This window comes from Hyposmocoma kahamanoa, unplaced genomic scaffold, assembly GCF_003589595.1.
Source record: "Hyposmocoma kahamanoa isolate Upper Pololo Valley unplaced genomic scaffold, ASM358959v1 94, whole genome shotgun sequence".
Classification (NCBI taxonomy): domain Eukaryota; kingdom Metazoa; phylum Arthropoda; class Insecta; order Lepidoptera; family Cosmopterigidae; genus Hyposmocoma; species Hyposmocoma kahamanoa.
In genome coordinates, this window is record NW_020654878.1 from 1,457,343 (window position 1) to 1,483,022 (window position 25,680).

Consider the following 25,680-nt stretch of genomic DNA (forward strand, 5'->3'; position numbering starts at 1 on the left):
AACGTTCACATGCGAGTTTTGTCTGTAATAATTATGATGGTTGTTCTGCACTCCACCTTGCCCCTTAAGGGTACCCCATCTTACCCTACGAGGTGGGCAACATGGGGTAACATTACATTTTCTGATTTAAGATTTTTTAAGTAGGTATTAATTAAGTTACAAATGTACCTAAAAAGACTTAACTATTGAAGACTGATTCTCAAAGACGATTATTAAAATAAATAAGTTTATATAGACACAACATTGTCAGTTTTATTGAGCTTCAAACGTTAAGTGCCCCATCTTGCCCCCTACTGCACGTTTTTTTGCAGTATTAATCTTACCGAATAAACAGGGGCGCATACATTAGGTTATAAATCCGTTCACACGATGTTTGTCCAGCAAAAAACGCACACAGTTCTAAACGTTTATCGAATACGCAACGGACTTGTCAAGTAAATCGAATGAACTTTAACGTATTCGTCGTTTAGTGGCGCAGAGTGTTAATGCATCTCTTTCACACGGCGCGAAGTCATACGATTTTCATCGTATAGTCACCGAACAAGCGGCGTGTCGTATTGGAGTATCTTTCTTTTTTTTTGTTAATACAAAATGACCAGCAAATCTTTAGTGGACAACGATTTATTGATATCTTAAGTCGAACAAAGGCCCGTTTTTTTATCATTTCTAAGACTTTCGTACAATTTATCAAATGTGTTTGTACGCACTGCTTCTTAATTCATTGTATGAATCCAATATCTTCGGTTCTTCTGGTGGAAAAGCCGTTGGGTCTTCACCCCGCTGTCTGTCCGTTTATAATCGAATACGTTAAAATCGTGCAGGACAATGAAGTGTGAACGAAGGATAAGTCTGTATCATCAGGATACGTTCTGTTATACTCCCAATTGATTAAATATGTGTTTTTGTTTTTCCATTTCTTTTCTTACAGTTAATTCATTTACTCAACAAGTTACTTTTATTCTTGTGTAGTTTTGTTTTTGTAGTAAAGCAAGTGCATTATTATATTTATATTTTATTAACTGTTTGATACATTTAGTTTTAAGGTGTCCCTTAGTTTACGATATTAAGATTGTAATAATGTAATGTTGGTAAATCTTAAATAAATAAATAAATAAGTATTTATGACCTATGATGACAAATGAATGTATTGATTGATTGATAGTACCGTGTACCCATAGATGTAGGAATAAAAGGGGTACCTCGTTTCGCTGTATGGATGGCTTTTTGTATAGTCGCCGCTTACTGCTTTTACATCAACAACGTACTGACGAAATTCAATGATTTGAATACATTAAACATTTTATATTGAATCGATATAAGGATTACGGCTAGAAAAGTACGAACATTTTTGTGTGCGGTAATTTTTTACCCGTTTATGAATAATACTTAAATAGTATCGCACCAGAGATGGGCAGTGAGTTAAAACCCAATCAAACTGCCCGTGTTTTAACAGGGTTTTTTGCCAGAATTGCCGGGTTTTAATCCATATCAGCCCAAAATCGTCGGCGGAAATAATTCCATACTTATTGCAAAGTTTGAAGTAAAAAAATCTTTTTTAGACGAAAAAGAGGTAACTCTCACTCACTACTAAGGATGTACATTACGGTTCGATTTTTATGAAAATCGATCCACACAATGTATTGATTTATTTCAATGCGATTCTCAAACCAATCGATTCAATAGAAAGTTAAATCGAATTGACTAGATCAGAAAGCAATAGTTATTTTTTAAGTTTATTGAATATCACGACGTTTGACTATCACGATATTAAATTATTTTTGTGAAATTACTCCACTACAGTACCGGCACGCTATGATGGCCGTTTTGACAGATTACAATAGGGAGGTCAAATCTCAAGTCATTATTGAAAAAAATATAATCAAATGCGAATCGCATTTATAAGTTTTTAGAATTATAACTAGTATTATAAGGGGTAGTTGATTAAAAAGTTTTAATAAAACGAAAGTAAAAATGTTTACTTAATATATCGTCAATACGAAACTGCTTTGTTTTGCATTGAGCTTTGACGGGAGTTTGCCGGAGGTAGAAGTTGTGCTGGCCAGCGATCCCATAAGTGACGATGTTATCAGATATCATTTATAAAAAACTTGTGTCGTCAAATTATACATCCATAAATTTTACTGCACCTCACTATTGACAACAATGCACTTCAGTCAGCTCTTTCAACGTAGTTAAGAATTAACCCGAACGTCTTCTAGCAAACAGTGCTAGACGCTATGCAAACTAAACCACGGAACGAACTCGCGGACCTTACGAATGTTTCTATGCGAAATCACACGCAATTACCCATCTCCGTAATTCACACAAAAATATCACTACTTTTATTTGTGCCGTAGAGCTTTTATTAATTCAAATAAAAGGGGTACGGCTGTACTATCACATTCTGATATTTAATTTTAAACTAAACGCCGTTACCGTCCAGTTACCACGCCTTCATGTACATTAATGGCGATTCTGAATTCTATTTACTAGTCAACAACATAGACGCGTAGATCAAATTCAAGCCAGTCTCGCCCGCGTGCTCGGGACGTTCATTTAAGTTAAAACATAAAGGCTAAAAAATAGAGCGTATTTTGCCATGGCAGTTAGACGCACGCTCCGCTCGGCGGCCGCGCGGGGCGAGCGCGAAGAAATTTGTGTCGAATTTTCAAAACAATTTAGAACCTTGTAATAGAATAGAATAAAATAGAATTATTTGTTTCAGACTATAATCCGTAGTAATGTTAGTAAATACAGTAAATTTTTCTTACGTGCTATAGTTAGTACCATACAAAATTACTTAATTCTAGAGAAAAAAACCACTATCATAAACACGTGTAGTTGCACCCAATGTTGTTGGTAGGGGCAGTCCAGTTGGCAACAACGGCTAGGATGAGGCTTCATACCATTATTCGCAATAAAGCCATCTGTGTGCCGGATGCACTACAGCGTCGCGGCAGCTCCATTAGCATCCTGAACTGACAATGCTAAGTATTGAATGAAAAAATTGTTCTGTAAAGTTTTAAAAAATGCCAAACTTCGTAAACCTATTCTTTTTTTTAACGTACATACTCATAGCCCCGCACTAAAAGACCCTGTATTACGAGTGCCATGGACACACACATAGACAACCACAAATTACACCCAGACTCACGAGAGAAATAGATGCAGGCCATACAATTATTTCTTCCGACCCGGGAATCGAACCTGGGACCTCTACGTGGCAGTTGGTAAACGTTCGGCGACTGAGGCAGTTAATAGGTATTCTAACTTGATATCACTTGTAAGCGTACTAAGTTATTTAAATATGTATGTGTGAAAGTCTTTAAAAAATTATATTAATAATAAATACCTTCTTTATGTTACTTTTACAACAATTTTATTTTTAATTATGTCAAATGACAGGACGAACAAGTCGTCCACCTGGTGGTAAGCGACACGTCTGTCCATAACAGTTGCAGTGCCACTCATAGCTTTAAATCACAAAGATTTGAGCGGAACTTAGTCAAATTACACAAATTTCATGTGCCTGTGATTAGACCAGGACCCCGATTCGAAATTTTTTTGGATATTTAGAATAGAATAGAAACCATTTATTACAAAAAAACAGTTAAAAATTTGAAAAAAAAAACTAAATTAAAATCGTTCTCGAATCGAACGGCGCTTGACGAGCTAGATATCGTTATCCAACAGCGTTTACGGAGTTAGTCGGTGAAATAGATCATAAGAAAAATGAAAACCTAAAAGGGTTAAATACATTTTTAAGACTTTAAACATTGACTTACAATTATATGGACGTCGGGTTCGCGCTAAAAAGTGTCCAAACTTATAGGGCGTTAAAATCGTATACAGAGCGTCATTCACGCTTTAGCCTTCGTTTGTTTCTTCTGACAGCGAAGCAAGCAAAATTAGACAGTACTGCGATGACATTACAATTTAAATTCAACGTTTTAGCTTTATCATATTCCTTTACATGTCACTACGTTTAAATAGGTTGACTTGGGACATTTTTTTCGTGATTTTTGTATTAGACCCGTCGTCCATTTATTTGTAAGTCAATGACTTTAAAGGCCTAAAATATAGGAATGAATTTAGTCTTGTGTTAAAATAAATTAGTAAAATTGACCAAAATCCAGACTTTATTTATAAGAGATTTCCATATTACATTCTTATTTTGTGAACATTAGGACGTTCGGTAATTTTCAGTGGATAAATTGTATTCTGAATAACGTTTGTAGCCTTTGCCAATTTCATGGCAAAATACGCTCTATTTATTTATCTATTATATTATATATTTATTTAGCCCTGACGTTTTAACTTAAAAGAGCGTCCCGGCCACGCGAGCGGGCCTGGCGTGAATTTACTTTACGAGCAGCGGTCGCGCTAAACGTTTCTACTTATGTGACTGGGCTGCGGGTGTGACATGGATGTGGCGTTATTTAGGTTCGGTTTGGAATACGACAGCTTGACATTCGATGACGTTGTGAATAAAAATTAAAAGAAATCGTACGATATCGTATCGAATCGGTCGACAATTGAGTTATCGTAAGATTCTTAATCGACCCCCACATCCATAGCCTTCAAAACCGGTACGCCACAATGATTACATTAATGCTAAGTGGCAGAAATAAGTAAGGTAGTAGTACTTACTACTAAAATTATACAATGATTATCATCTAAAAGCGCATTCCCTTGTGGTTTTCAATCCAACATCTTTCGCTATTGTACGTCGACAGCATCATGTTTATCCACCTTTTGCCGCTAGCAGTAGTTTTGCTCAGCGATTCTTTTGTTTTTTGAGTGGGTTCTTGTATAACAAAATAAACCATTCACTAGTTATTTATGGGCTTTGCAGATTTGATTGCAAACATGTAGTGTCGAATTGGTTGTTACGACTTGACTATTCTATGACTGAAAGTCTTCTTACCGTTCTCAGTTAAATCTTGGTAGCGCGTTCTCTCGCGTGCGTTCACACACACATACTCACACACATATACACACATATACACATACATCTACATCACATAACTTGGCTTCATAATTTTTGATTTGTTACATTTGTTTGTGTACCATTTAAGTATATGCCATAATTTTCACTTCGTGTGCAGTTGTGCCAGTAACTATATATTTATAATCTAACAAAACCCTTTTGCCTTTTTTTCTCAATCACTTTTATTTTGATTATATTCTGGTTGGAATGTTCTGTTGGGTGAGTGCCTGGTGATCTGTAATACAGGTCTAGTAACCTAGTACGGACTCCAGTCTCTCACAAAGGCCGATTATGTAATTGTTAGTTATAATGTTTATGTTGTACCTTTGTGTTTTTTGAGAAAATAAATCATATTATTATTAAAAAAAAAAAAAATAAAAAGAAAAAATATTATTTATAAAAGAAAAAAATATTATTTAAACATATTAATTAATTTTTTATTGAATTGATATTCAATTATTTTTTGTGAAATTACTCCATTAGTTTGTTATAATTATTAATACAAAGATCGAACACTCAGAAAAAATTCCTTCGATCCGGTCGGATTCGAACCGACGTCTTCTTGCACTTTCTAAGCAACGGAACGAACCAACGGACCTCACGAATTTTTCTATGTGCTTTTTGGATTTTTCTGAGTGTTCGATCTTTGTATTAATAATTATATCAAACATATTTATTGTAAATCATTTTTTGGTTTATCTTTTTTGACATTTATTAGGTCTCAAGTAAAAACTCTTTCACAGTTGAAATGGAACTGGCACTGAAGTTCATCTTATTTCTATTACAAATTTCAAAAAAAGACTATCGTCTTAATTCAAACGGGGAAACAAAGAAATTTTCTGTTATGTAAGACGTGTGTAGTTTTTCTTCATATTATTTATTTATTTTTTATACATTATACAACCAAATTGGGATAAGTGAAATAAAATGTTGCAAGCGGCCGTGCCAATACGGTGAGAGTACTTTTACATGTGTTATGAATTACGTTCGCGCGTTGATTAGATACTATTACAAAATTGTGAACGCACCGTACGCTAACTGAAATGGACGAGAGCCCAATTCTGGGACCACGTGGTGTTACAGATTTACAAAATTCCTACTAAAATGTTTCCAATGGATTTGCGGAGCTCCGTGGTCTAGTGGCTTCTCTGATGTCGCCATCTCTGTGGTCCTGGGTTCAATTGAGTTTGGGTGTGTGGTATTGTCATTGTTTCCGATTTTCCACTCCTTGGGATCACAGCAACTCATGTGATGTTGTTTAATACGGGTTATTGTTTTGGCAACACTCTTGTTGATAATTGTTTCGTTAGTGGTGATGGTGGTAATTAAGTTTGATGGTACCGCAGGCATCATTGACGTAGCTCTAAGAGCGATATGGAAAACAATGAAAGCGACAAGAAGAAGATCAATGAGGACCTCGTGGTGTTCATGCGGAAGCGCAGCGAGCATGAGGCGCCACGTTACACCGCTCGCCTTAAGACATACGTCGACTTTCAGAGGAAGTAAGTACCACTGTATATACACGTCAAAAATGATTTTGTGATATCAAAGAAACGTCACGAAAGAAATTATGTAGTCAATAGCACATCCAGCTACACAATGACGTATCTTGTTCCGTTGCAATTTGCAAATTTTTTTGAAATTTTATAACTCTCGTATTTAAACGTAGAAAGTAGAATCTTATGCCGTTCTCCTGGAAAGTCGTCATTTTGGAGATGTGGCATCAATGAAGTTGTGAAATAAAAGTACACCTCTTTGAAAAGGGTGCAGTGTCTTTATTATATATTTTTTAACCCAAAACAATTATGAAATATCTAATATTTACATATTATATTGGAAAGTATGTGAACGGTTATATTTCATTGTTCACGTCTGTACATAATTGAGAATTTTTTGTTATAAATTTCATTTTTATGACATAGGCCTTCGTGGCCGAACGGTTACCGTGCTGGACTGCCACGCAGAAGTCCCGGGTTCGATTCCCAGGCCGGGAGAAAAATTTATATGACCTACATTTATTTACCTCGTAAGCCCATGAGCGCGTGCGTTATTATTACTACTATTAACGTGACGGGACGAACAAGTCATGCACCTGGTGGTAAGTGACACGTCTACCCATAATAGTTGGAGTGCAACTCAGTTTTCATAGGAAAGATTTAGACTGCGCCTGTATCCTTAAAACATAAAGACACCAAGTCCCACGTGCCTGTGCTTAGGTAAAAAAGCATTGTATAGAATGGTGTCTGAAACTTATGTTGATACCTCAGGTAGCCAAACTGTTCTATTTTTAACCGACTTCAAAAAAAGGAGGAGGTTCTCAAATCCGTGTTTTTTTTTCTTTTTTTGTATGTATGTTACGTGATAACTCCGCCATTTGTGAACCAATTTTGATAATTCTTTTTTTATTAGAAAGAAGGTACCTCAGATGTGGTGGCATTTAAATTTCAAGAAAATATTCCACCTCTAAGGGTGGCAAATTAGGGGATGAATGACTTTTGAGGTCGGTTTTTTTAACCAGAGGTTAGGTTATAGTAAAATGGATTTGTGTACTTATGTAAAAAAGGTAGACCTACGGCGATTAGTGTAGAACCTGGCAGAACGTTCGCTTTTTAAAGCTGAATAACGAATAAAGTCTCAGACGCTTTAAAAATGTCAAATCGGCAGTTGAAGCCGTTTCACGGCATGACAAGCTTTTGGTAACGCGCACTTACAACTTTAACATGAATTTATTCGTAATCGAATTTAGTATAATTCCATACTTATTGGTGCAAAAAATTGCTTACTTTCTTAGACAAAAAAGAAGCAACTCCGTGCAATACCAACCTTGCAAACCAGTGGATTCTCACTACTAGGAATGTAGGGACAACAGCACATAAGACTACACATTTTTGTTCGAAAATCGCCATCAGTGTAACGGAACAAGATACGTCAATGTGTAGCTTGATGTGCTGTTGACTGTGCATTAAGATTTCGTTTTTTATAAAAATCGATTTCAGTTACGATGTAACAATTTTTTGTACCGTTTTATTTTAATGCGATTTTCAAGGATCGATTCAATAGAAGGCATATCAGAAAGCAATAAACATTGTGGAATAATATCATTAAATATAAACAAAATTCGATTTAGAACGTATATTTAGTTTTAAATAGTTTTCGCATTCGATTTTTGGGCGTTTATGGGTTTTAACCCGACGTAAACCCGGCTATATATACAGGAAATCTGTATTTAAGCTAATAAGTAATATAAAGAAAGTACGTACAGAGATGATGCCTGAAATATAGGTACTCGTCTACTTAGTTTAGGCATCGCAACTACACTATTAGAGTTGTAAGAGTCTACGCATACGGCGTATTTTATATGCGCATACGACGCAAGTTCTAAAAGTATGCATTCGGCATATTTTTTATACGCGCATACGCGTATAAGTGCTGCGGACGCGCTTTAGTGAATCGATTCAAACCCGTGCAAACATCGCATTGCAAGCAAGAAGCTTAATAAGCTAATAATAAATATATTATATTGTTGGACTGGAGTTTCCATCTAGAATTTCATGTAGTTGCTTCATTAAAAAAAGAACTAACTGATAGTAACAAACATATAATTAAAATTTTCAGTCTCACATACCTTATTATTTGTATAAGAAACTCACTTGGTCACCCACGGTAAACTCTTGCTTTGGAGCAAGGTCGACGACGAAGAGTGTTTCTGCCTGTAACCCCCCGTCATAGTACCACTGCATTTCGTCTAGGACTGCAGAACCCATTTCTTGGTTACACTAGTGGGTCCAGAAAGATTTTCAAATACTCATGGTTCCGTTGCTTAACACAAGTGGACCCATCAGGATTTGTGGATACTGTTGTCCCCAGTTGTAAAGATACTGACCGCGTAGGTCGCCGTCATAATTATCAAATGCATTATCCGATATTTAGCCACTAGTTGTTGTCCTTCTCCTATCCATAACAGCGTCACAAAAAGAACTTTCAAGTAGAAACTGCAGGAGTATTGAAAATATGAGTGGCTAGGGTGCTCAAAAAATTAAAAAAAAATTAAATTGAATGAAATTTTCGTTTCGTTTGAAATTAATTAAATTGGTTTTGTTTTGGGTTTTACGAGAGGCGTCTCTGTCCTATAGGATCCTTGCAGAACACCAGTGTCGCCGGCAGCCGCGTCATTTAAGCTCAGTCAGCGCCTTTTCGCTGCCATAACTTCCAACGGAGATATTAACAGAATATGTGTTACGTCTGAGTTAATGTCTGTGACACGTATTTGTCATGGTGGTGAATGAAGATTTTATCTATATATCTATATAAATTAAAACTATTTATCAAAGTTCGCGACACAGATGACGCGCGTTTACGCTGTATGCATAGGCTCTTAGGGAGATGCCACACGGTGCAACGCCCGTGTGGCATGTCGTTCTGATATATATGTAGTACAACGCAGTTGCGACGACGCAACGCTGACGCAACACTCGTGTGGCTTCTCCCTTAGATTTGATTGTATGGTTTTAGAATGATATAATGAATGTTCCTTTTTGTTTGTTTCCTTAATTATTATCATAGCTTCCTTCATATTTGTTTTACTTGTATTAGATTGCTAACCAAACAAAAATACTATAAATGCGGAAGTAACTCTGCCTATTAAGTACATTTTCAACCAACAAATTTAACAACAGGGGTTGTATAATAAATTAACTATTGAATTTTGCATCATCACCTTTTCTTTCGAGTTTCAACAATGGTAACATTAGGGCAGCGGGGTACACTCCGGAGCCTGCACTGCACTGCGCGGGAGCCCTGGCGTAAGCTAGGGCGGCCGGGCGGCGTCGTGGTGAATGTTCACTGATCCCACGGCGCCGACTCAACCGGCGAGAGGGCAACCCGGGGGGGGTTTTAGTGGGGTAGGCCCTCAAGTCTGGAGGGAGAGTCCCCACATAACCCCTGAGTCTCCCTGGGCTCAGGGGTATAGGTACATAAAGATTGCCCCCCGCCAAAAGAGGCGTAACACGTATCGGGTTTATTTTTGGTGGTTGTTTGTGAGTGTATTTGCGCTTGTGTTATTAATTTTGTGGAGGGAGGGTGTGAAAATTAACTGCATGAAAATAAATTCAACACTAGTGTAGCTATTTTGCGCGGTTTAACCTTCACTGGGTTCGCGGAGTAGCAAATTAATTTTCTTCCATTTTTATCAACAAATTTAAAACCGCTGTACCTATGTTGATAACTAGACTATGTCCTTCCCATAGGTATCCCATAGACTACTTTTTCTCAAAAAAAATGTTAAAGAAGGTGAAAGTTTATATAGAGAATAATCATTTCTCAACTACGGCATATGAAAATTCATATATAAATCTTTTGTAAGCTTTCAGTAGCTGCTTTTTTTAGAACTTCTTGTCTAATGACTCGTCTAGGGAAGTACTGCCACCTTATCTATTTCTGCAGCCAAGCAGTAACTGTTATGGGATACGAGTAGTGTTGTAACTTGAAAAAAATATATATATCACATGTTTATAAAAATCAATTACCATGATAATTATAACAAAAATTTAATGTAAAAAAAAATGTAATATCATCAACATTTTCTGTGTCTCCGTTTCCTTCATTCAAATCTCACCGAATAATTTTATATAAGCGGCTTGCTAATAATTGTATGTAAATGTTGCTATATACGGGATAAGTGCGATGTGAAAAAAAATATCGATATCGCTCTTAGATAAATAAGTAGTGTTTTTGACAGTAATCATCGAAGTAGCGATGCAACAGCAATCGATAGATTAAAAAAAAAAGTAAAATGTTAGAATCCCCGCATTTTCCCCACATAGCGTCAATCCCACAAAATTCGAGTTGAAATTCCCCACAATTTGGGGAATCCGCCACAAATTGACAACAGTATGAGTGTTGCCCATTTATTTTGAGCAATTTATGAAGAATAATATTAACAACAACAGAGGAAATGTAGTAAAAAAGTACAACTGTCTTATTGTCATATTTTTATTTTCTTACTTTTAGAAAAAAACGTACTCCAGAAAAAAACGATTTCTTTTCATGTTTTTTTCATTGTTTTTTTTTCACCTTAGAAAAAAACTGTTTTTAACAAGACTAGATACGCGTGTCGATTACCACCATTTGGTATCATAAAAAAAACAAAGATAGTAAAGAAAATAATAAATCACTTGTCTTCCTTGATCAGACGTCGCCGAGCAGCCGCTGCACGACGCCATTCTGAGAGTGGTCAAGTCGATGGGAAAGTAGTTAAAAAGACCAAAGCTACCGCTGAACATGACGCCTCGGAGATCCAGAAGAAGTCGGATTTGAGGTAATAATCATTTCTTCGCTAATATCACTATTTTGTAAAGAAATACAAAGTGCAACCGGTAGTTTCAGCACTAAGAGAGCTGCATCAAGGCGCACTTCGGCATCGCCAGAGTCGTCGTTGTCCTCAAGCAGGTGAGACTTAAGAGTTTATGATCTCACCTTGCAGTAAAAGGTCTTCATCAACGGCCACCATGTGTGGTAAGATGCTTTGGTGACTAGATCTGCCATCACCGCGCTGGCCCACCAACTCAGGTCTTCTAAATTTACTATAGCATGGCATTTTATCAAATTGGACCTTTGTAACCTCGAATTTACTCACTTATGTACCTGATAAGTCCGGAAGGTCTTGTGAGTTTTTAATAGAAACAATAGGTACTAAATACAGAACAATAAATACAGTAGAAGTGGTTAGTGGTGGTCTCGTTAGACTTAATTGAGCGTAGTCCGCCATTTTTGCTTTGTATGGTATGGCCGTGTCATTCTTTCGTGCAAATTCTTTCTAAAATAGTAGAAACATTTTTTTTTGTTACAAGAAACGAAAGTAAAGCTTATAGGTACGCCTGCAATATGGTTGCTTTCTTTTTGGAGAACTAAATAATTTCCAATTCGTCGTCGTTTAGCAATTAACCGCTAGATGGCAGCACATTGATTGAAATTTCAACATATCAAAACGTGACTTGCAATAATAGGTATTGATATTGTTGAACTTTCAACAATATGCCAACAGGCAGTTTAAATTATATTAACAATCCAGAATTTATTTCTTTTTAAATTTAAAACTACGACCGGTCATTATCAAGATTTCGTAGTGTTTGAAATTAAGATTTGTGTGTGTGAGTTTTGGCAACATCGGTTCTGATAGTAAACGAGGCATACGGTACTTCCATTGTTTTTTTTCTTCCGTGTTACTAAACGTATCAACCATATAGTGAAACGAGTATGTTTGTTCAAGGACCATCAAGTCAATGGCGGATAATGCCAAGCGTAATCCCTCTGGTGTGCTCAACTGGTCAGTATTTATGTATAGAAAATAAACCTCTTTATAAGGCGGTTTGATATCATTTGTGGAAGCTTTTTTGTTTAACAGACGCTTGCTCATATAAGCTTCTCATTCCGCTATTGATTGCTGTTCTCCATAGCTTACGTAATCTACATCTTTATCCAAAACGAGTTCGCTATCTGTGATCGTGGTGGGGTCATAGAGGCATGAGCCTACATTTTAGACGAGGTTTGCAACCCGCGCGTTGAAATTTAATAATAATATGAATAAAATAAGCAGGAGTCGCGCTGGTCGTTTAACCGCTGGGAAATTTTAAAATTTTGAAAAAAATGTGAATTTAACAACTATTTTTCAGTATATAAAGATAAACATCTCGATATAAAAATTATGCGCAAAGTTCATTGACTTACAATTATATGGACGTCGGGTCCGCGCTAAAAAGTGTCCGCACTTGTAAGGCGCTAAAATCGTATACAGAGCGCGACACTCCGCTTTAGTCTTCATTTGTTCTACTGACAGCGCGATACTGCGATGACATAACAATTTAAATTTCGAATAGGTTGACTTGGGACATTTTATTCGTGGTTTTTGTATTAGACCCGTCGTCCATTTATTTGTAAGTCAATGGCAAAGTTAGATATTTTATTCATAAATAATTGTTTTAGACATTTATTTTATCCTGTTTTCCGGATTTTATATGGGCGGGCGAAGTACATCATATCGTGTAACAGATTAGCACTTTCTTTAGACAATATCCTTAAGTAAATTGTAATTTTTTTGTGATTTAATGGTAAATACCTTAACCATTTAATCTAGCAAAACAGTTTTGCCCGCTTCTCCTCCGGTGACTTGCCTTAACATATTTGGAAGTCCCGTGAAACGAGATCTACGAACCCCGCTAATCGGTTTTGTAACATCTTATTTAGTTTTAGTTTTATTCTGAAGTAACGTAGCATAATTGTTTTGATGTTTTTTACTAGCAAAAAAAACAAATGCCAATTTCTCGGAAGTAGAGATGCCACGAATATTCGGCTACTATTCGGTATTCGGCCTACACGGCCACTTTTTTTAATGTTTGGTATTTGGCCGAATACTACGACTATTCGGCCGAATACATGAAATAATGAAAAATAGCACATACTATTTAAAATATAATGTAATGTATTTGCCTAAAATCAATCAGTGGCAGGTTGTGATGAATGAATCTTTGCAGCATTGGTTGGTAACAAACGATCACGCTTTTCCTCATAAACAATTCCTGCCTCTGAAAAAAGCCTCTCACTATAAACACTACTGCCAGGAGACGATGGATAAATCTTAGCGAATTTTGACAGGCTTGGGTACTGCTTCGCGTTTGCTGACCACCACTTGTAAGGCTCTGCCGTCCGATTTAGGCGAACAGTTTTCAAATAAAAATTAATCTCATACGCAATAGAACTTTTCCCGCATTCCCAACATTTTGCATATTATCTGTAGCGACTTCTTCAAAACAGGTCCAGAAACTGTCATGTGTTAATTCTATCGTCTTACAATTTCTCAACAAACTCGCGTTACCTCCGCACGCAGCGCAATGAGACAGGTCGTAACAGGTGGCGCGTGAAATGCATGGATCTTACGCCGAAAATTCGGTGCTTCGGCCGAGAGCGTGGTAGAATATTCGGTATTCGGTATTCGGCCAAATCACTATTCGTGGCATCTCTACGCGAAAGGTACAAAATGCAAATGCGTTAGTTATAATAAGGAGGGGGGTAGTATGGTTATTTATAACTAGTACATGAAGAGAATGCACGTAGATAGGAAAGTATTAATTTTGAACTGTACGAAATTTTGTATAGATATATGATATACAGGGTTATTTCTAATACTAACAAGCTCCCAGGTCTGTATTGCTAACACCATAAACAACAAATTTAGTTACATGAATTTTAGTAAATAAAATTTTACATTCTTACAAAAATAAAAATACTTGAATTGATCTCTAAATGGTGAAAACTCAGTGCAAAACGTGGGATAAGTCATAGCCTTCGTTCACACGGCATTGTCCTGGACGTTTTCGTAAGTTATATTCGATTATATACATCCGTATATAATCCACCCGTATATAGTCTATCCAGACAGCGAGGTGTTCACACGATATATTTTCATACATTTAGGAAGACGGATAGCCGCAGTGTTCGCACATCAATCGCCCTGTGATGGACCCACGCTTTGTTGCACTTTTATACTGGCATAGAAGACGCCAACGGCCTTGCCGCCGGAAGAAGGCAATGTATTGGGTTTATACAATTCCATAGTTTTCTCCCACAAAACGGGCCTTTGTTCCACTAAAGGTATCAATAAATAAATCGTTCTCCATAAAAGATTCGCCGGTTATTTTGTATTAATAAAATTATGCGTGCCCTCCTTCCAAAAGATGCTTCAATAGACGCCGCTTGTTCGGTGACTGTTCGATAAAAAACGTATGACTGCACGCCGTGAGAAAGAACCACTGCAAACCGAATACGGTAAAGTTCATTCGATGTGCTTGACAAGCCCTTGCGTATTCGATAAACGTATAGAGCTGTGTGCGTTGTTTTGCAGGATAAACACCGTGTGAATGGTTGAACGGTTCTATGTCAATGTATGTGCCACTGTGTATTCAGTAAGATTTATAATGCCGTGTGAACAGGGGGGCAGAAGACGCTTAACTTACTACCAAACATAGATCTAAAAAGTATCAGATAGTACAAAAAAATATATTTATCATGTTTTATCATTGACTTACAATTATATGGACGTCGGGTCCGCGCTAAAAAGTGTCCGAACTTATAGGGCGTTAAAATCGTATACAGAGCGTCATTCACGCTCTAGTTTTCGTTTGTTCGACTGACAGCGAAGCAAGCAAAATTAGACAGTACTGCGATGACATTACAATTTAAATTCAACGTTTTAGCTTTTTCATATTCCTTGACATGTCACTACGTTGAAATAGGTTGACTTGGGAAATTTTTTTCGTGGTTTTTGTATTAGACCCGTCGTCCATTTATTTGTAAGTCAATGTGTTTTATGATAACTTTCATCACAAAAGTTGTTGTTTATGATGTTAGTAATATAGTGCTGCGGGGTTGTTAGTATTTTAAAAATGACCTTGTATAAATAAAAAAATGATACTTTTTTAAAATGAAACAAATTCGCACGCCCCATTGAAGAATGGCATAAGTAAAGATTGCTCCATTGGTTACATAAAAAATGTGAAAATCACATATGCTATTTTTCCATGAGGGGTGCGAATTGCCCTCACGTCGGTTTTACGCAGGTCAGGTTCATCGGCGGGGCCATGCCGCACGCACTTTTGTCAACCATATTTAACATTACTATAACATTACAAAGGTGTAAGACTGGAAAACGAAATATAATATACACACCCGGACGTAATTCGAGCCGCCTTGCTTGTTTAGTATCCAATGCCCATCGAGTATATACTCAGAAATAGAGACGAAATCAGAGCCATCCATCCCTGGCAACTCGTGAGGCAAATGGGCCTTATATCACTTTTAAATATCCACTCTCGTTTGCGCTGAACTCACAAATTAGAAAGCTGAAATATATTCCAAAAATATTCAGTATTTATTGTAATAAAGATAATATCTCTTACAATGGGAGGCTGTTCGGTTGTTAAACATCTGATTACATAATCTCAGTACAGAGTACTAAAAGAACCGACCTCAAAAGTACGTGGAATTAATCTATTTGCCAAGTTTTATTGAAATATTCCCTAGTTCGCCACTATACAGGACTTACACAGGAGATAATAAAAATCGGTTTGCCTTGAATTGGGGAATAGCAAAACCAACCATTAAAATAATTGCTCTTTAAGTAAAATTTAGGCGTTATTTATAAAAATGAATGTTCATGCGTGATCAGCCATCCTTAGAGGTGGATGATTTTCTTCAAAATGAAATGGGACCACTATGAAGGTACCCTCTTTCCAACAAAAAAAGAGTCATGAAAATCGGTTCACAAATACCGGAGTTATCGCGTAACACACATACAAAAAAAATACAAAAAAACATAGTCGAATTGAGACCCTCCTGCTTTTTTTGAAGTCGGTTAAAAACAAACGGAATCACATTTCATCGGTAATTAAATATTAAATACGTATTTTCTTAATTTTCCTCCATTGTAGCAAAGCTCAAGTTAAACTGGTAGATTTGAAGTTAAACAATTGACGACACCCGTTAATAGTTTCGAATTCGGGCTGGCCAATCGGAGCGCAGTTGTCACCGAAATGATTTCATGAATGATGAAATAGTTTTTCAAACAAATTAAATGGCATTTCGTTTCTTATTTCTGATTATACGTACTCGATGTATCTCATACATTGACTTACAATTATATGGACGTCGGGTCCGCGCTAAAAAGTGTCCGAACGCTTTAGTCTTCGTTTGTTCGACTGACAGAGAAGTAAGCAAAATTAGACAGTACTGCGATGACATTACAATTTAAATCTAACGTTTTAACTTTTTCATATTCCTTTACATGTCACTACGTTTAAATAGGTTGACTTGGGACATTTTTTTCGTGGTTTTTGTATTAGACCCGTCGTCCATTTATTTGTAAGTCAATGATCTCATACGTCTATTTGTCAAGGTTTATTTGAAATCGGTTACCGAAAAGAAACGGATACATACTCTAGTTTGCCACCATTCCTCTAATGGTGGCAAACTAGAGTATGTATCCGTATGTAATATTTGCAACTTTAATGGGATCAATACTGCACCATCTTTCTAACAAACAGGAATCGTCAACATCCGTTTACAAATACCGGAGTAATTGCGAAACGTACACAAAAAAGTCCAATTAAGAACTTCCTCCTTTTCTGAAGTCTGTTAAAAATTAGTCCAGTATTATTTTTGTGATTTTCATGTGAGAAACGTATGAGGAATAAATATATCACACGTGGCTTTGGAACCTAGGGAACCATTTTTTTGTATTCTAGCCCTTTGTGACTCGAATTATGTCCGAATTATTTAGTGATAGTCTACTATCAAATGATGAACCGCCTTATAACGAGGACGCTCTGCGTAACTATGGATGTGCTTGGTAAAAAGGTGCATTGTTACGATGCTTGACATGTTCCTATTGTTACAGTGACCTAGGTGCATCAGAGGGAGGACGCGGAAGCAAAAAGTAATTTCATTTTCATTTCCTAACTTTGACCTAATTATGCCCACATGGAATGACATGTTAATTAAATGGTACAGAAAAGAGTTTTCTCATGCTCCTACTGGGTGCTCTCAGTAGTAGTATCACGAGGTATATTAATATGTCCTTATGCTCTTAACCGGTAGTACCAATAAGAAAAATATATCCTCGTGGTCCTACTTAATGTCCTGTCATTTTTATAAAATTTCAAAAGACATGGCTGAATATGGACACGCGTCCGTTTGGGAAAGTCAAAGAACCAACAACTTCGGTGAAAACGAACTCGGTCCTGGGCCCTACTCTTGAAGCACGATTTTTCCACTTTTGATGACCCGTGTTTCGATCGGGGCTAGACCTGAGAATGTGTTATGACAACGCGATTTGACAGTTTCGAAACGGGTCATTTGACAGTTTCGAAAGCAGGAGTATCGAGAGATGATCTCGTCGCCGATAATAAATACCAAAATTTTTTTATACCACGAAATTACTGTAGATAATAAATATTTAGGACAGAAAGGAAGTACAGGTCCTCGTGCTCCTACCAGTAAGAGCGCGTAGTCGTAGGAGCATGTGAAAATAGTCGTACAGTCATTGTATATCTTGAAGATCTTGGCTTCACTTACTGGTGACTTAATTAGATTTGTAGCACCATGGTTAGTAGTTGGTTTCTGGTTATACAAATCAGTCAGCCTCTGACTTTGAAGTTCTACCCACTTGTTTGGTTATAAAAGCTCAGAGTCGAGGGCTTGACAATTTGTGTTTAAAGTTCGTAATTTATATTTTTGCACTATTAGCTACTTAAGATCGAGGAATATCTACTCGCAGTTTGAACTGCATATATCGCGTGGTATTTGTAACTCGAGATGTTCGCTTAGCCAGCCAATCTTTGGATTAAATTCTATAGTTTCATAGTAAATTTAGTAAAAGATTTCTAATAATGATTTGGACTCCGAATTAAATAAAATTTCTACATTCTGAAACAATTTATCTCGACTTATTATAACAAAGTTTCTGTTGAATATTAACATAACAATGCAAAAATTACTATAGCCTTCAGGTTAAATGGAATGGTTCAAAGTTGGCCTGATAGTTCTCGATGAGAAGTGCTTCTCCAGGGAACAACTGCGAGTACTTGTTCCAGTAATAAAATATCGAACGCCTGCACACCTACACGTACAGAATCCTAGTATATATGATGTCCTAACAGGATATCGTAAACATTTTAATACTGCTGATAGCGATGTCATCGTAGCTGGATACCGTGCGGAGTCCAATGTCCCTGCGCGGTATTATCAACATTTTAATATTTTGCTGTGACGTGAGCCATCTTTAGGGGCAAGCGCTGGCGAACATGAAGGCAGAGGACATTAATATATTAATATAATAATAAGGTATAAATTTCAATGCTCTGAGACCGACCTCTTAGTATCGCCAGCGTATTACTCTCTGTGGTATTGAAGAGCATGAGAGGATACAGCGGTGGAAGGTGCCGGAATCCGAAATCTATTAGTGTGCGCCGAAGTGCGTATTCGCTAGTGGAATAGAATCGAATCCGAGCTACCGACTCTGCGGTACTGCGGCTCGTATGCGCTGGCGAGCAAAACTGACCATTGGTCAGTTGCACTCGTCAATAGCCCCCCGCGATGTAAATGCGGATAGCGATCTTGGATCGACTTCTTTCGTGTTGGCAGACGTGATGGCGGCGAAGAGAAAATCTTGCGTGGACGATCCTACTCGCCGTCGCGATCCGACGAGGCTTCCGACAGTTGCCGACGTGTAAGTTCAGTCAAATTCTTACTGTTTAGCTTTCAGAATAGGCACGTTAATAATTTACTGCCTCAGTGGCCGAACGGTTACCATGTTGGACTGCTACACAGAGGTCCCGGGTTCGATTCCCGGGCCGATAGAAATATTTGTATGGCCTACATTTATTTCTCTGGTGTAATTTGTTGTTGTATATGTGTATCCGTGGCACCCGCGATACTGGGTTTACCCAGTACGGTGCGTTATTATTATTAGCTCTCAGCACCCTGCGAGTTCTTCTTTCTATACTATACAGAACTCGTCGGGAGCATATGCAGGGTTATTTTAACCTAGGACTACAATACTAACATTATTACAATACATAATAAATTTACCAAAAGTAATATTATGTTCTTGTTGTACATACTATCCTATCTGACACATTTTTGATCCGTATTTAGTAGAACAAGTTCAAACGTGGAAGCGTCTTCCGCGATGACTCCCACCCCCGTTCTGTACAGACTTATTACCGTTTAGAGCGATCTATTTAAATCTATTTATTTTTGTATGAAAGTAAAATCCGATGAATTATAAAAATCATGGAACAAAAGTGGTTGTTTACGATGTTAGTAATATAGTTCTTCGAAGTTGCATTTTCCAAATAAGTGTGTATAATAATTTAGGCATTACTATGCGAGAATCTATGTTCATCAAAATGGAAGTAAATTAATTGCTATTCAAATATAATGATGGTAATTGTGAGGGTAGTAGGGTATAAATATGAGCAACCGATCTGAATAAGGTAGCATCGAGGCATCGGCGTATCGGCTCAGCTTCACCGGCCACCCACCGATTACCCTCATTTCCGTCTACCTCTTCCCTGATACTTCCCGATCGCTAATTCGCGAAGACCTACAAGCCCTCTTGTCCCTAGGAGATTCTGTCCTGAGTAGCGACCTTAATGTCAAAAATACTGCATGGAATCATAACATCACCAACCCGCGCGGTAACACCCTCATGATACTAATTCGGTATAATTGCACCCTTAGAATCCACCCACTATCCGCATAACATTAATTACCGCCTCGACATCCTAGACGCAGCATTATTCAAAAATATTAACCTTGGATTAGACTCGATCCAGGTTGTTCACGAATTAGTTTCGGATCCCCGCCACCTTCATCCTTCACCTCTCCCTTCGTTTGGACATAGCCCCACCTGAACCTTGCGCCCCCATTAAATCGGTGTTGGACTGGGGGAAGTTGAGTCAGGACCTCAATTTCCTCGAGTCTGAACATCTAGTTCAGATTCCGGACGAGATTTCTTTCTTTCAGTCGTAGACGCCAAATGTGCTATTGACCATCTAGAGGGACACATACAAACCGCCGTTTGTAACAGCTCCCGCTGGAACCTACCGGGGGATGTACGTGCCCTTCTAACGGAAAAGAACGCAGCCACTCGTGCTTATGACTCCGAAAACCGCCGTTTCCTGCGGGCTTTACTGAGGGACGTAAATACGCGTATGGACGAGGTGCATCAAAGTTGATGGGACGGGCTTCTCGAAGGGCTCGAGTCCGTTCTCTTAAGTAAGGCACGACCCAACCGCACCTTAGCATTTAACTACGAGGAAAAGGCCGAATGCCTGGCCGATAGCCTCGAAATCCAGTGCTCCCCCAGCTTAGAACCGGTAGACCCGGCCCACCGCTTCAAGGTGGACTCCGACGTCGAACTCAGAGCAACCCTCCCGCCCTCCGACCCTCTTCTCCTCTCGGTCACCCCAAAGGAAGTAGAATTGCTCATCAAGGACCTTACGCCCCACAAAGCCCCCGGCCTTGACAGTATCTCCAGCAAGGTCAAAAACCTCTCCGTATCCCTCATATGTCTTTTCACAGCAATTTTCAAAGCCGCTCTGACAAATTGCATCTTCCTGCAAAAAGGAAAGAGGCAGTAGTCATCGGTATTCTCAAGCCCAGGAAACTTCTCTCTGAGCTCTCCAGTTGCCACCCCGGCTCCCTACTTAACACCATGGGCAAACTATGAGCGCATCCTCTACGCCCGCCTCAGAGACTACGTCATATCCCACAATCTCCTCCCCGACGTTGGTTTTAGAGCTAGGAACTTATGCGTTCCGCAAGTGCACCGGATAGTGGAGCATATCTCCGAACGTTTCGATCGCCCACGCTTCATGCCCATTGGCGCCCTTTGAGCCGCCTCCACCCCCTTCTCAACAAGCATAGTAAACTCTCCTTTCATAATAAGGTGAGATTGCAAACGACATGCATCTGCCCAGTTATGATGAATGCCCGCGATGTATTCGTACAGGCAAATCCCGCCCTCATACACCGCCTGCAGGCTCTCCAAAATAGATTCATGCGCAACGCGACGGGTGACCCGTGGTACCTGCGCAACGCTAACCTCATAGATTTACGGCTCCCCACAGTAGCCCCATTCATGAAACAGACATCGAGGTAATACTTCGACTCTGCTCTTCACCACCCCCCCCAACCCCCTCGTGGTGGCTGCATCGAACTATGACCTCCACAGGGAACACCACCACCGCGTATGAAGCACCCGTCGGCCAAGGGAAGTCCTCAACGATCCTGACGACCCTGTCACTCTCGCCATTTTGAAAGCCAACCAGATCGCAAATCAGTCCATCTCCACACGCACCAACCGTCCTCGTCGGCGAGGTCATAGAGCCCCTCATTTCAGCACGACTAGTAGGTTCTGCTCACCCTTCTGAAGGAGGTTCTCAGTAGCGCCCTGAACCGAGGTCCGTGCCCACTTGGGCGCCCTCAGGCCCGCTACTTAGATTTAAGTCTATTTTAATGGGTTCAGAGCTTTCATCTCGCCCTCTTATCCGATGGCGCAGTCAAGGTCATCAGAGGCCAACTGCAAATGTCCTTCACAAAAAAAAGAACAAGCTCACTCTTCGGCCTAGTGTAGAACAATCGACAACCGCTGAGGATGCTTTCGGAGAGACGCGAAACACGTGTCTGGTTTATTTTTGATATTTGTAACTTGATAATGTTTCATATTTTATTAATTTTATACGGAGGGAGAAAATGACTACATGAAAGAAATATGCGCTGGTATTTTGCACAATTTAACTGCCATTATAAATAATAATATCGAGGCCTCGCTTATATGAAAATTAAATAAACTAATTTCAAAACAAATACCGTTACAATTTAACTTCATGTATAACTGGTAACCGATGGTTGCACGTCACGTCCGATCGGCTAGTCTGGAAATCTTTGGGGGAGGCCTATGATCAGCAGTGGACGTCTTTCGGCTGATATGATGATGATGAATTCTTGTTTGATATGACGTTCATGTAACAAACATTTGGATCGTGCGTAAAGGAGATTCGAAGGCGAATAGGAATGGGTAAAGATGCTAAGGCCCAACTGCAGAGAGTATGGAAGGATCGTAATATCACGCGTAAAACAAGATGAGATTGGTGCTCATTGGTGTTTTCCATTTTTAACTATGGAGTGGAAACGTAGACTCTAAAAAAGGGCGGAACGTGACCGCATTGACACCTTCCAGATGTGGTGCTGGAGGAAATGTTGAGAGTCCGTTGGCCTGATTTTCACATCGACTCAATTCTACGGGAACTTAACATACAGACCAGATTGTCCACTCTAGGCCTATGTAGGATACTTGATTTCTTAGGTCACATTGCCAGGAAAGAAGGGCACAACTTCGAACATCTAATGGTCACTGGACGGATCGAAGGTAAACGTCTGAGGGGTCGCAGTCCCACAAGGTGGTCCGACCAAGTTTGTACGGCTCTCGGTATGGTTGTCCATGATGCGCTCCACCATGCCAAAGACCGCCACAGACGGTACAGCGTTGTCACGCGGACATAGGTAAAATATTGGTTGCGGCTCCCATTAAGTAAAAAGTTAGGTTAGAACATGAAAAAGCAGCACGAGCCGAGCGAGCGTTTCCGAATATGTTTTCAAGCCAAATTATAATTAATATATTAGAATTAGGGATATCGTTTTTCGATAAACCTATTTATGGATGAAATTTAGATAAATTGACGTTGTGTTTTTATAAATTATGTTCGTTATTTGTTCGTTCGTTAATTGTAACTTGTTCATTAAAAAAAGTTTGTTTATCGGCTTTTTTCGATTTCGATGTACCCTCATCAGATTTTGACTTGGTGACAATGGGACTGTTTGTCGGACTCCTTTGTACATTTCGCACTTTTTTTCTGGTTGTCAGGGTGATAGTGATCTTTTGATTACATGTATTGTGTCAAATGGAAATTGGACTTCTATTTGCAGAATATTTTTTTATTTGTGATAGCCGAAACGAACCCGGAACATTATCGTCAGCATCAGAGACTACCTCGAGAGTATACCCTTTCAAACAAAAAAAGAATTTTCAAAATCAATCCACAATTGACGGAGAAATCGGTAAGTACAATGACAGGCCTCTTTATAGAATTTTCTTCTATTTTCGTGGATCCCCTCATCAAGTTCTGACTTGGTGACAATGGGACCACCACGAGAGTGCACCCGAAAGGGTTTGAACATTTGGATTCGTTTTTGTCTGAAAAGACAGACGAATTCTCAAAATCGGTCCACAATTGACGGAAGAACCGGAAAACTTAGTGAGCCGAACGTATAATCTCCTCCTTTTATTCGAAGTCGGTTAATTAAAACAGTGTTAGGTCGCGTAGTGATCGTCATAAAAAGAGAAATTATAGAATGTAAGTGTATATTAACCACGGAAGAAAGAAAAGAATGGAAATGGCATCAAGCAACATTTGTATCAAAACCGGTGTCGCCACACCACACATTTGAAAACGCAATCTTGCATTAGTACTAAGATAACATAATTTTGTTTGGTTATAAATTATCAAACGAAAATAGACAGTAATTAAAAACTTTTGTTAAAAAAAATTGAAAACTTATTTGAATTTAATAAGGTTTTATTATTACTAGTCACAAAATGGCTAAGAATCCTATGAACATAAACTTCTTGGAACAAAAGCAAAAAGTTGACAATCTACAGATAGGGATGTGACATTTAATTGATAAGTACCGACATTATATTTAATAACTAGCCGAATATTGAACTAGGCATTTATACTTGCTATAATTAAGATTAAAACCACGGAGTATATGGAAACGGCATTTAAAGGAATTTCTTCGAGAACTAGCGTAGCTGACTTTTACACGCACACATTTGTTACCAAATACGCGTATGGTTTTACTACACGCAAATATTAATTGACATTAGCTACGCAGGCGTGTACGTATACGTAGCTACATACTACAATCACAGTATTAATGATTTATTCATCATCATCGTACTTTCATTAACCTACTAGATTTCGAGTCAATCCGATCACTGGAAGGGTTGAAATATTAAAACAGTCATCATAAAAATCTTTGTTCTCCCTGAAATATGATATATTTGTTCAACAATTACCTCTTTCTGAACTGACTGAACATGACTACACCTATAGCGTCGACGAGCTACTTATTTCCGAAGGCGAAGAAGCGAATCATTTGTTTCACGAAAACTTGATGAAAAATAACTGACATTGCTTCAGAAATGTTTTCACATTTAGATGTGGTCTATAATTTGTGAATGCGACTCTGAGTCAAGTCATATATTACCTGATTAACCAAATCATTTATTTCTTCATGAATTTTTTGGTTGTTATTTATATGTATATAATTTAATGTGATGTCATAAAATGCCTATAGCAAATGGTACTACAATTAGTAGGTACCCAGCTTTTACTGCCTGTTTCTTCAGCCCGTTTCTCCTTTAAAAAGGATCCGGCGGGAAACTAAAAAAATCAATACAAAAACTGCAAATGTAAATCATGCTTGTGATAAAACTAAGAATTCAAGCGGACGAAGGTGACGTATAATAAGCAAGTAGGGAGATAGACATCATGTAGATAAGGGAAAGAAAATCTCCAAGTAGGGAGATAGGAATCATGTAGATAAGGGAAAGAAAATCTGTAATCTCAGTCTTCATTTGATACTCCACGAGCTTACGTGTATTGTAAAATTATCGACACTGTACCTCTTCTATCTATATTTCCTTTTTTCCATTAATACATCGTTTTTACTTAAATTGAAAATTTAATAAACATAATCTCAGTACAGAGTACTAAAAAACCGACCTCAAAAGTACGTGGAATTACATCTATTTGCTAAGTTTCATTGAAATATCCCCTAGTTCGCCACTATACAGGACTTGATACTGGAGATAATAAAAATAGGTTCTCACTACGACACTACGCAAAGTATATCGAGAGAAAAATGCCTTGAATTGGAGAAATAGCAAAATCAACTAAATAATTGCTAAAAGTAATTGCTCCTAAATTAAAGTCAGGCGCTATTTATAAAAATGAATCTTCATGCGTGAACAGCCACCCTTTGAGGTGGTTGATTTTCTTCAAAATAAAATG

At 38.2% G+C, this 25,680-nt stretch overlaps 1 protein-coding gene across 1 annotated transcript in view; it reads left to right on the forward strand.

Annotated features, from left to right (window-relative positions):
* The first annotated feature begins 5,820 nt into the window (after positions 1-5,820).
* LOC113237939 overlaps positions 5,821-25,680 on the forward strand; it is a 20,593-nt gene continuing 733 nt past the window's right edge. Inside the window, exons 1-7 of the mRNA XM_026474656.1 lie at positions 5,821-5,943; positions 6,337-6,492; positions 11,181-11,306; positions 11,375-11,437; positions 12,258-12,314; positions 17,436-17,474; positions 19,181-19,265. Coding sequence (XP_026330441.1) covers positions 6,365-6,492; positions 11,181-11,306; positions 11,375-11,437; positions 12,258-12,314; positions 17,436-17,474; positions 19,181-19,265 — 498 coding nt within the window. The 5' untranslated portion in view covers positions 5,821-5,943; positions 6,337-6,364. The remainder of the gene's footprint in view (positions 5,944-6,336; positions 6,493-11,180; positions 11,307-11,374; positions 11,438-12,257; positions 12,315-17,435; positions 17,475-19,180; positions 19,266-25,680) is intronic.